This window comes from Onychostoma macrolepis, chromosome 01 (genome assembly GCF_012432095.1).
Source record: "Onychostoma macrolepis isolate SWU-2019 chromosome 01, ASM1243209v1, whole genome shotgun sequence".
NCBI lineage: Eukaryota > Metazoa > Chordata > Actinopteri > Cypriniformes > Cyprinidae > Onychostoma > Onychostoma macrolepis.
The window spans coordinates 33,016,382-33,028,932 of record NC_081155.1 but is presented as its reverse complement, the minus strand read 5'-3'; the positions used below and the strand labels follow the sequence as shown (position 1 = coordinate 33,028,932).

The 12,551-nt window shown below is 38.8% G+C and overlaps 1 protein-coding gene across 3 annotated transcripts; it reads left to right on the top strand.

The window, feature by feature from the left end:
• The first annotated feature begins 1,955 nt into the window (after positions 1–1,955).
• On the top strand, positions 1,956–10,912 carry LOC131536879 (zinc finger and BTB domain-containing protein 5). 3 transcript variants are annotated; one of them, XM_058770063.1, is made up of 4 exons: positions 1,956–2,133; positions 2,481–2,554; positions 4,401–5,505; positions 6,471–10,912. In XM_058770063.1, the coding sequence occupies exons 3-4, from the start codon at positions 4,411–4,413 to the stop codon at positions 7,506–7,508; spliced, it is 2,133 nt and encodes a 710-aa protein (XP_058626046.1). In that variant the 5' UTR covers positions 1,956–2,133; positions 2,481–2,554; positions 4,401–4,410; the 3' UTR covers positions 7,509–10,912. The 3 variants fall into 3 exon arrangements, with proteins under 3 accessions (XP_058626046.1, XP_058626034.1, XP_058626041.1); XM_058770051.1 differs by lacking the exon at positions 2,481–2,554; XM_058770058.1 differs by lacking the exon at positions 2,481–2,554 and having other exon boundaries at positions 1,956–2,137.
• The last annotated feature ends 1,639 nt before the right edge of the window (positions 10,913–12,551 follow it).

Genomic DNA, 12,551 nt, shown 5'->3' with positions numbered 1-12,551 from the left:
ATGATCCTATAATGGAAAGATTAGCTGGGTATTAGTACTACCAGTTTCTATAGTAATAATATGCTTATACTTCCACAATGCATTAATAAAATACAAAAGTATAACATTTCAGCATCATTTATAAATAATGACAGTATTTAGAATTACAAGTAGATCTATGAGTGTATGAATACAGATTCATTAGGCATAAGATGCTAGTTCACTAATATGACAAATTAATTTTAAATATAACGAATAATTCAGTATTAAAATAAAGTGATAGCATCATTATGAACAGACATGTTCTAACAAAGAACAAAAGTATATTGTTTGTTAATGTTCATGTTTACATAGCTAAAAGACTCAAGCAATCCATTCAGCTATCAGATGTTTTTAAAACATTTTTTTGTCTGTTTTTTTGATACTTCAGTAGTTTAGCCTAATATTTAAGTATTTTTCTAATGAATTATTGTTTTTTTCCATATAGGCCTATTTGTTGTGAGATGTATATGTTTGTACTAATTCTAATTGCATAGGCCTACTACTACTATAATTTTAATATATATTTAGTCATTCAGCAGACGCTTTTATCCAAAGCGACTTAGAAATGAGGACAATGGAAGCAATCAAAATCAACAAAAGAGCAATGATATGCAAGTGCTATAACAAGTCTCAGTTAGCTTAATGCAGTTTTTTTATATAATAAAAAGAAAACAGATAGAATAGAAAAAGAATAGAGCAAGCTAGTGTTAGAGGCCTTTTTTGCTTTTATTAATTCTGCAAATCTGCAGGACCGGGCAGTTTTAGCAATGTAGTCTGAGAAAGTCAGCTGATCATCAATCATAACTAAGGTTTCTGGCTGTTTTTGAAGGAGTTATGGTTGATATGCCTAACTGGAAGGTGAAATTGATGAAACGATGGGTTTGATGGAACCACAAGCAGTTCTGTCTTGGCAAGGTTGAGTTGAAGGTGACGGTCCTTCATCCAGCAAGAAATGTCTGTTAGACAAGCTGAGATGCGAGCAGCTATCATTGGATCATCAGGATGGAATGAGAGGTAGAGTTGAGTGTCATCAGCATAGCAGTGATATGAAAACCCATGTTTCTGAATGACAGAACCTAGTGATGCCATGTAGACAGAGAAGAGAAGTGGTCCAAGAACTGAGCCCTGAGGCACCCCAGTAGTTAGATGTTGTGACTTGGACACCTCACCTCTCCAAGATACCTTGAAGGACCTATCTGAGAGGTAAGACTCAAACCACTGGAGTGTGGTTCCTGAGATGCCCTTTGCCAATAGGGTTAACAGGAGGATCTGGTGGTTAACCGTGTCAAAAGCAGCAGACAGATCCAGCAAGATAAGTAAGCCTATTGAAGATTTGGAATCCGCTCTTGCCAGTCTTAGGGATTCAACAACTGAGAGCAAGGAAGTCTCGGTTGAATGTCCACTTCTGAAACCAGACTGGTTGCTGTTGAGGAGGTTGTTCTGTGTGAGAAAGGCAGAGACTTGGTTGAACACAGCTCGTTCAAGTATTTTTGCAATTAAAGGAAGAAGGGAAATGTCTGTTCTCTAAAAGAGATGGGTTAAGGGTGAGTTTCTTAAGTAGTGGGGTTATACGAGCCTGTCTAAATGCTGAGGGAAAAACACCTACTTGACTAAGTAATAATAAAAAACGTACTCAGAAAAACCCAAAAAACACTTGTTACCACCTATTGCTGCAATGCTGTATGCTGAAGTAAATGAAAATCATTTATTCACCCCATTTGTAGTTCTAAACCTGCCTGACTTACTTTGCAAGTAGATATTTGGAGAAAAGTAGGTCTTTTGTCCATGTAGGCTAATGTAAGTTAATGGTAACCAAATTAAAAGGGAAAAAATATATTCTTTTGTGTTCTACAGCAGACAGGGAGTCAGATCCCGTTCTTTAACTCTCCAGTACAGTAGGTGGCGGAATGGGATTCGTATTAACATTGCTCCAGATTTGGAGACGCGCCTGGGCAGCTGATGCTGTCTCCCGTGACCGTCTCTATTGTACTGTGTGTCGAACTCCATAGGCCAATGCCTAACTGTCATGGACAGATTTCGCATGTATTTCTGGATGTTATCAGAGGACAAACCCGGACTCTCTGAAGACGATTGAGAGACGATTGAGAAAAAGTAGGTGTGTTTCAGGATTATGTGAAATAAGTAAGCTAGCGGCTAACGTTAACAGAGTAACGTTAGCCAACACAACTATTTGCTTAATTTATTGCTCATTTTAACAACGAGCATCAATTTACTCTCATATCCATACATATTTCGTTCTCCTGTTTTTATTGTTAGGACATACAATGTAACGTAATTATTATGACACCCATACAAGCTTTACATAAAAGTCGTTCTTTGTCTTATTAGTAAAAGCTGATTTATTGTGTTAACTAATGCTTTATGTTTAAAAAGGATGTAAATGACATATTTGCGTCAGACTAGACTGTTTTAAAGCAAATGTTTTGCTCTTCTCTCAGGTTTAGTTTAACCAAAACTGCTGCTGATGGTCAACGATGTGCAGATAACTTTACCACTTACAGAATTCACCATGGTAACCATTGCTTCCGCTGTACATTTATTGTTACTACCATAAAACTGGTAATAGCCACCACTGTTATAAAACATAGAAATTAAACAAGATACCATACATCTTATGAAATCTTACGTTGTTTGTTAAGGTGATAACAAGGTGATCCCATTATAATGTATTGATTTAATGTAGATTGAACATGTGGTGTTTTGCTGGAAACGGTTGTTACCATGGTACAGTTTTTATGGGACATTACATTTTATTTTAAGTAGGCCTATTAAAGCTAATGTTGCAGCACATTCACTATAGTAATAATAATACTTTATTATTATTATTATTATTATTATTATTGCCTCTCTGTAGAAATTCCTTCAAAATACAATCTGTGCCAAAATAAATAATAACCAAAAGCAAAGGCAGTCATGTGTTAGTCAGTTTCTCATAAATAGTAGATGTTGCAGATTAAGTTTATTATTGCATGGCTGCTGCCTAAAGTTTGTTTAGGATTTAAAAAACTTTAAGGAGATTAATTTTCTGAAATTGCCACATATATTAATGATTGTTTGTGTTTGTTTTCTTATATTTAGATCCAGGGTTGGGGCTCGGGAGGGTTACTTTTAAAATGTATTCCATTACAGTTATAAATTACCTACAACAATATGAAAGTAAAGTAATCTGATTACTTTTGGATTCCTTCAAGTTACATATGTAAATAAAGTCAAAAAATCAATATCAAAGGACTTTTATTTAATTGTGACATTAAAATTAAAACTAATAAAAACTATTAAACATTGTGTCTTGTTTCACCATCTAGATATTACAGCCTGTATATATTTATATAATAGCTTATGCAGACATCTAGTGGCTATACAGTTTTATTTTTATTATTATTTTTTTAGCATGTACAAGGAAAAAATAAATACAGTCATGGCCAAAAATATCGGCACCCTTGGTAAATATAATCAAAGGCGGCTCTGAAAATTAATCTGGATTGTTAATTCTTTTGATCTTTTATTTAAAAATTTCACAAATCTAACCTTTCATTGGATAATAAGAATTTAAAATGGGGTGAAATATCATTATGAAATAAATGTTTTTCTCAAATTTTTTAAATAAAAGATCAAACGGATTAACAATGCAGATTAATTTTCACAGCCTTCTTTGATCATATTTACTAAGGGTGCCGATATTTTTGGCCATGACTGTATAGTTTATACACAACATTAAAAAATATACACCATATAAATATTAGTCTATTTTAAAATAAGCCTACATGTTGAAATGTATGTGAAATGCTGTGATCTATCTTTATTTCATTGACTGATCTGGGTCTGGGGTCTCGTGTTAATTTCTACATTTTCCAGACTTGTGGTTGCATTTCGGGGGAAAAGGAAAAAAACAGCGTCGAACAACAATATAACATGTGGGAAACTATTAATTGGTTATTCTACAATTAATTGTACTACAAATTATACTACAACTGCAAAATACTGTAAATTGATAAACTGTTCGGCGTGATGGCATTTAATGTCTCCGACAGCGCCTGTAGTCCCCATTTAGCAACTTGTTAGCAACCGTCTTTTTTAAGAAACGTAACAGTTTAAAAAATCACGAGTGGGGTGTAACTGGTGTGTTTTATGTCGTAGAATAAAACGTGAAATTATCTTGAGCTTGTGTGAACCACGGACCTTATTTTAGGGGATTTTAGTCAAACTCCCATTCAAAAAAAAACATTGACTCTGGGACGATGGAACCGGAAGTGTGAAAATGCTAATTCGCTGATTCTGTATACACAATGTGGCTGGATTATGTGCAGTCTCTATTCTTTAAGCATAGTTCCTCATCTCATTTATCTATTATTCATTAGTTCTCAGGTCATGGATTTCCCAGGGCATTTTGAGCAGATCTTCCAGCAGTTGAACTACCAGCGGCTGCATGGACAGCTTTGCGATTGCGTGATCATGGTTGGTAGTCGTCATTTCAAGGCCCACCGTGCCGTGCTGTCCGCCTGCAGTACGCATTTCCGAGCTCTGTTTACTGCTGCTGAGGGAGACGCCAGTACAAGGATGATCCACCTGGACTCAGAAGTGGTGACAGCTGAAGCATTTGCTGCACTCATGGACATGATGTACACATCCACGCTGATGCTAGGAGAGAGTAACGTGATGGATGTCTTGCTGGCGGCTTCTCATCTGCATCTAAACGCTGTGGTGAAAGCTTGTAAGCACTACCTTACAACTCGTACTCTTCCCATGTCTCCTCCGACAGACCGTAGTGGTCAGCATCACACCGAGCAGCAGCAAGCAGCAGCGGCTGCAAACTCTCATCTCCAGCGCTCATTTCTGCTGCAACAGCTCGGCCTGAGCCTGGTCAGTTCTGCCCTGAGTGGCACTGAAGATGGGGGAACAGGAACCGGGAGGAGAACGGGTTCAGCGTGCGGGAGTGGGTTGGTGGATCAGCACGCTTCTCACCCGACACGCCGTTTCCTGAAGCGCAAACAGCCCTTGTCCCTGATTGTTTCAGAACGGGGGAGGCCACGTCTTTCCACGCAGGTGGAGGGGATTGTGGGGGAATCGGGGAATCGAGAGGGTGGAGAGGAGCTTCTGTCTCCAGATTCCCATAGTAAAATGGTGGATGAGGTCGTCGCTGGGGTCATTCCAGGGGATGATGGAGGTTTACTAGAGCAAGATGAGTACCGAAGGGGACTGACCCATGAAGACATGCAGCTTCCCAGTCAGTCGGATGGAGGAAGGGGAGCAGGAATGGAAAAAACATTGATGCTGCCACGCAAAGAGGAGTACCCAGATGCAAGCCGTCACCATACTGAGGGGATGAAGATAAAGAACGGAGGTGAGGAAGAAGAGGAGCAGCAGCAGCACATCCAGGTCGTGGTGAAGAGTGAGCCACTGAGTTCACCAGAGGCCGTTGATGAGACTAGCGATGTTACGTCTCAGGCAGAAGGGAGTGACCAGGTAATTGTTTTTGATAATAAGCTAGTGAGAACTGTATTTTGTTACTGTTTTGTTACCTAACCCTAACTGATTTGTGAGTGTTTCACCATATTGTCCCAGGTAAGTATTTTGCCCTTTGAAACAAACTGCATGCCTTTCCAATCTAGAAAAGTAGTCAATTTATATCCGTTTCCAAGAGGCAGTGCTGTCATGATGTCAAGTCAATTATTATTTTCCATTTTTTATATATATTGTTGAAAAAAAAGTACACCACAGTTTAAAAGTTTGAGGTAGGTAGGATTTTTCTTCTTGATTGAAATGAATATGCAGCAAGGATGCATTAAAGGGATAGTTCACCCAAAAATGAAAATTAGCCAAAGATTTACTCACCCTCAGGGGATCCTAGGCATGTCTGACATTCCTCTTTCAGATGAACACATTCGGAGTTATATTCAACATTGTCCTTTCTGTTCCAATCTGTATAATTGCAGTGAATGGTACCGTTTCTGAATCCGAAAAAAAAGTATGCATCCATCAAAAAACTACTCCACATGGCTCCAGGGTGTTAATAAAGACCTTCTGAAGCGAAACGATGCATTAGTTTAAGAAAAGTGTAGATTCTTAAAACTTTAAAAACTGAAATGTGCAGCTTCCGGTCGCTCAAGCAGGTGCGTTCACAACAAGGCAGTCGAGCGTATGACGTAGGCGTAACGAAAGGTGAATGCAAGAACGCAGTACGCCAACATGAAGCGCCATTGCGCTACGGGCATCCCGAATTCGAATCATGACTCGAGAACTTTTCCCGGTGCCGCCCCCTGCACTGCAAAAAATGCTTTTCTTACTTAGATTTTTTGTCTTGTTTCCAGCCAAAATATCTAAAAATTCTTAAATCGAGAAGGATTTTCTAGACGAGTAAAAATTGTCTTGTTTTCAGAAGAAACTAGTCAAAATTAAGTGAGTTTTTAATTAGTGTGATGTTTCCTCAGGTGGAGCCAGTTGGAGAAAAGCTGGAGCTGAGTCCAGAGGGCAGTGAGCGCAGCTACTCTGATCCCCAGCCCAGCTCTGGGCTGCTGATTAAAGGAAACAAGGGCTTAGGATCAGCAGAAGACAGAGGAAGAGGAGAGGTGCTCTCCTGCAGTGATGCTCTTGAGTCCTCCTCTGGACTGCATATCTCCAGTTTCCTCAGCGCGAAGGCCTTTGCTGGCAGAGGGACATCATCTAACCTTGCTAACAGTGTTGACAATGTTCCCAACACTACAACCGGAGAGTTTCAAGCAGACCACGATTCTGCTCGCTTCTTCCTCTCAAACGATTCCATCAACACTTCATCTTCCTCTCTGCAGCTCCTTCCAGGCGAAGCACAGGTCTGCTCTGACCTGCAGCCAGAGTCCCTTCTTCTGCGGCCTCTGCATGATGGTATAGCATCATCCTCTTCATTAGCAGCGTCCCGTGGTGGCTCGGTCGACCAGCTTGCACTGGAGTTCCAGCGAAACATTTTGGGATTACAGACCTTCCCTCGTTCATCCAGGGGTGGCGCCGGAGGATGCCAAGCATACCGGCGCATCGCTCCTAAAGTTCCACCAGGAGGTGCTTCAACACTTACAGACAGCCCTCAGCAGCTTGATGCTGCCTCCTCGTCCTCTTCTTCCTCAGTGCTTCTTAATGGAGTAAACTTAATGGAGAGTTCTGTTACCGTAGGTCAAAATGTTGGCAGCTCCAACTTGAACCCGCTACCACAGTTGACAAGAGCCTCTGCAGATGTTCTGTCAAAATGTAAGAAGGCACTATCTGAGCACAACGTGCTAGTGGTTGAAGGTGCCAGGAAGTATGCTTGCAAGATCTGCTGTAAGACGTTCCTTACTCTGACGGACTGTAAGAAACACATCCGAGTTCATACGGGAGAACGCCCGTACGCCTGTCTGAAATGTGGCAAACGCTTTAGTCAGTCCAGTCACTTGTACAAGCACTCGAAAACAACCTGCTTACGATGGCAGAGCAGTGATATGTCTAACGGCCTGCTCTAATTCAGCACAACTGCAGGCACTCCAAAGGCACCATACAAGGATGACTGGTTCCTGACTGTTCTTACTCTACTTGGTGGGCAGATCTGCACACTGTAATCTCACGTCCACGGTTATAGTAGGTATAGTAACTTTTTTTTTAGGTTTCATGGCTGTAGTATGTTGTTAACATGATTCCAATTAACATGCCATCGATGGTACAAATGACAGGGATAGTTCACACACAAATGTTCCAAACCTGTGTGACCTAAAAAAAAAATGGTTTTACATTTTTCTTTGGTTGGGTTTTTTTTTTTAAATGCAATAAACGTAAATGGGGTCCAATTTTCTTTTTTTTTAATCGACAAAAACATTGTTATCATTCTTTTGTGTTCCTGCAGAAGAAGAAAGTCATACAGGTTTGGAACATGAGGGTGAGTAAATGATAACAGAATTTTCCTTTTTGTGTGGACTGTCTCTTTAAGTTACACTGTGAAATGATTTTAAAAGAACTGAAATGGAGAGGTCAGACAGAACCTTAGTAGCTCATTCCTGTGTCCTGATGATAGAAGCTTGCTGTGGAAGTCAGAATTGTATTGTCAGCTGTGTACTGTTGAAGTATTTTAGCTTCTGATGTTGTCTGTATATTCTGAACTGAAGCATCAAAAGGAGATTCATCATTTTTCATTTAGGTGCACCTTTAGGCCAGTGGTTCTCAACTAGGTGGCCTCGGCAAACTTCCAGGAGAATCCCAATAAGTCTTAAAATGATTCAAATTTATTTATATTAACGTAATCTTGATTAAAATTTTAAACTTTTAAATGATGAATTACAACATTAAACTGACATCATATTTTTGACTTTATTATGGCAGAAGTGCATATCAACTTTGAATATCGTCTCAAGCTAAAGTGGGGTCCTGGAATCAAAAAGGTTGAGAAGCACTGCTTTAAGTTCTAGTGGTTTAAGTTACAAAACCAAGTGAGCTGCCTGCCTGACTGTTTACAGTCTATATAGGCAGCATCCTTAGAACTCAAATTAAAACTCACATTGGAACATCTGGAAGGAACATGGGCAGCTGCATTTTTGTGTTTCCCCAAGCAACACTCATAAAACCTTTGCCCAAAAAAAACTGTGTTTTTTTGTGTTTTTTTGGCAAACTTATATAAGTGGTTTTGCCTCTACTAACACAAAGTTTCTCAGGGGAACTGAAACCTTGCTAAGTTTTTATTGAGAACACAAAAGCTTTGAAACATAATTATTCCTCCCATCTCATTTTTTTCCAATCACCATGTCCCTTTAGGGCCCCTGTATAACTTACAGTTAATTCCAAAGGAGTTTGACTCAAAGTCCATTTCAAGGAAAGCCTATGGTCAGCTGTTTTGGACATCCAAGACTAAGTGCTATTTACTGGAATGGAGAAAACCTGACAATTCAAAAACTTTCACATAACATATTTCAAATCTGACATTAGCTAGCTGTCCCATAAATGATTTCAGGTTCCCTCAGAATACTGATTTTATTTAGAAGGTGAGAATTATTCCGCCATATTTTGCATTGCACTTTCTCCCATTTGTAGTAATGAGTGCACCTTCTTGGTTTATCTAAAGTAGGGGTGCAAAACTCAGTTCCTGGATGGCCACAGCCCTGCAGAGTTTTTCTAGTATTTTCTAGTACATTCATTGTGCAGATACATGTGATGCTGCTTTAGAATTTGGCCAGAACCAAAATGTCTTCACAACAAGATAATGGCTATGATGTCTTAAAATACTGTCTAGGCTGTCAGCTTACTAGGTTTTGGAACACTGCAAATATGTAGATGAATAACCTACCACAGTCACCACTGTTACACTTTTACTGTTACAAGGTCAAATAAACTGATTTCTAATATGTGGAAATATGAGCAGAATTGACCTTGTTGCTTAGATTTCCCTAATCGATTAACACTTAACGATTATTGTTTTCTATATACAGTAATCATTATGTTGTATTCTTGAAAATATGAATGCGGTAAGACATAAATTATGTTCCTTTTGCAAGAAGAGGTAATTGTAGGAACATTTTTTTACTAAAGCACTGTGTATTTGTGCCTGTTTCTGTTGTATTCGGATTTCTTACAGTATATTGACAAAGGCAGATAGAAATCATGAACCGAGCCCTGCGTAAATGGACATTTAGCCTGACATCCTGAGACCGTCCTCTGTTTTGCTTCAGGTAATGCTTATGTTGATGCCCCTGTGGCTGAAATTGATATCAGAGAATGTTAGACTACATTGTTTACACATTTTCCATATAAGCATTTCCTAAAGACCGTGCTTACTGATTAAATTCATGTTATGGAAGCTATTAGTGATGAGGTTGTCGCTTTAAAAAAGGCTGTTACATTCATGTGTCTCTTTTGACCTCCAGTGCACAGAGAGAAAACCGTTATGTAAAAATTGCACCTTTAGTCTTTAATGTTTTATGGTTTGTGGAGTAATACATGCTAATCAAATAGAATCTTAAAAATGAACCTGCTGTAAATGAAAATAGATGTTCAGTCATTGTATTAGTGGTTGTTTATGGAAACTGTTAGGGGTAATATAACAGTCTTGTCCTAGTCTTGTCTTCTGTGATGTGTTTGATGCTGTACTGAGAGGAGTCCTTAAATGCTCAAACTAAGTATAACCATTAAGATTTAGAAGCTGCTTCGTTAAACACATTCCAACCTGTAAATATGCTGTTACTGCAGAATTGAGCATTTTATTTATGCCATCTTTTATTTAAATGTAGTAATGTTTTTCCTTTGTGGTGAACATTGCCACTGTTTGATTGGATGAACACAAAAAATCATCACCTAAGCCCTCATTAAATACTAAATAAGACTAAATTATAAATGAAATGGAGACATTTACAGTGGGGCAAAAAAGTATTTAGTCAGCCACCAATTGTGCAAGTTCTCCCACTTAAAAAGATGAGAGAGGCCTGTAATTTTCATCATAGGTATACCTCAACAAAAAACTCCAGAAAATCACATTGTAGGATTTTTAAAGAATTAATTGGAAAAATCCTCGGTAAAATAAGTATTTGGTCACCTACAAACAAGCAAGATTTCTGGCTCTCACAGACCTGTAACTTCTTCTTTAAGAGGCTCCTCTGTCCTCCACTCGTTACCTGTATTAATGGCATCTGTTTGAACTCGTTATCAGTATAAAAGACACCTGTCCACAACCTCAAACAGTCCAACTCCAAACTCCACCATGGCCAAGACCAAAGAGCTGTCAAAGGACACCAGAAACAAAATTGTAGACCTGCACCAGGCTGGGAAGTCTGAATCTGCAATAGGTAAGCAGCTTGGTGTGAAGAAATCAACTGTGGGAGCAATTATTAGAAAATGGAAGACATACAAGACCACTGATAATCTCCTCGATCTGGGGCTCCACGCAAGATCTCACCCGTGGGGTCAAAATGATCACAAGAACTGTGAGCAAAAATCCCAGAACCACACGGGGGGACCTAGTGAATGACCTGCAGAGAGCTGGGACCAAAGTAACAAAGGCTACCATCAGTAACACACTGTGCCGCCAGGGACTCAAATCCTGCAGTGCCAGACGTGTCCCCTGCTTAAGCCAGTACATGTCCGGCCCGTCTGAAGTTTGCTAGAGAGCATTTGGATGATCCAGAAGAGGATTGGGAGAATGTCATATGGTCAGATGAAACCAAAATAGAACTTTTTGGTAAAAACTCAACTTGTCGTGTTTGGAGGAGAAAGAATGCTGAGTTGCATCCAAAGAACACCATACCTACTGTGAAGCATGGGGGTGGAAACATCATGCTTTGGGGCTGTTTTTCTGCAAAGGGACCAGGACGACTGATCCGTGTAAATGAAAGAATGAATGGGGCCATGTATCGTGAGATTTTGAGTGAAAACCTCCTTCCATCAGCAAGGGCACTGAAGATGAAATGTGGCTGGGTCTTTCAGCATGACAATGATCCCAAACACACCGCCCGGGCAACGAAGGAGTGGCTTCGTAGGAAGTATTTCAAGGTCCTAGCCAGTCTCCAGATCTCAACCCCATCGAAAATCTTTGGAGGGAGTTGAAAGTCTGTGTTGCCCAGCGACAGCCCCAAAACGTGTGAAAACCTTGTGAAGACTTACAGAAAACGTTTGACCTCTGTCATTGCCAACAAAGGGTATATAACAAAGTATTGAGATGAAATTTTGTTATTGACCAAATACTTATTTTCCACCATAATTTGCAAATAAATTCTTAAAAAATCCTAAAATGTGATTTTCTGGATTTTTTTTTTTTCTCATTTTGTCTCTCATAGTTGAGGTATACCTATGATGAAAATTACAGGCCTCTCTCATCTTTTTAAGTGGGAGAACTTGCACAATTGGTGGCTGACTAAATACTTTTTTGCCCCACTGTAAGTCTAAATTATTGTACTTTATTATTTTTATTCATCAAGAATGTATGATTATATGCCTGTGCCTGAGTAATTTTTTTTTTTTTTTTTTTTACATGAATGTTGAAACATGAGTGTTTAGGAAACCGTTCTGTTACAGCACTCCTAGTATAATCAACTAAATATACTGGGGATGTCCGAAATCCAAAACGAATTAATTGAATTTACACATTAATTGTCAAGCAACAGTTGACCTTAAATGTATGTACATATCATGTGTTAAATGTAACTAATCATACAGGAGTTTTTCTTTAAATGACCTGATTTACAATGGAAGTGAAATAACTGCCTTATGTGATTTATTATTATTATTATTATATTTTTGTACTATGACTCTTAGATCTAGATATGCCAAAAGTGAAAGAATTAATGTGAGTCTGTGTAATGGCTATTGACTGCACATTGTTAGAGCACTCTTTTTTTTTTTTTTTTTTTCTACTGGTTTAAAAAAAGAATTAAGTGAATAAAATCATGAAGAATGCTATACATTCAGTCTGTCTTTTCATTAATTTATTAATGTGTTTTATTTGAAAACAGATGACTAAAAAGTTGGCAACATATTTAAGGACTGAAAGACTTGCATGGATATTGCTGAGCTGAGTTTGCTCTTCGTAGATC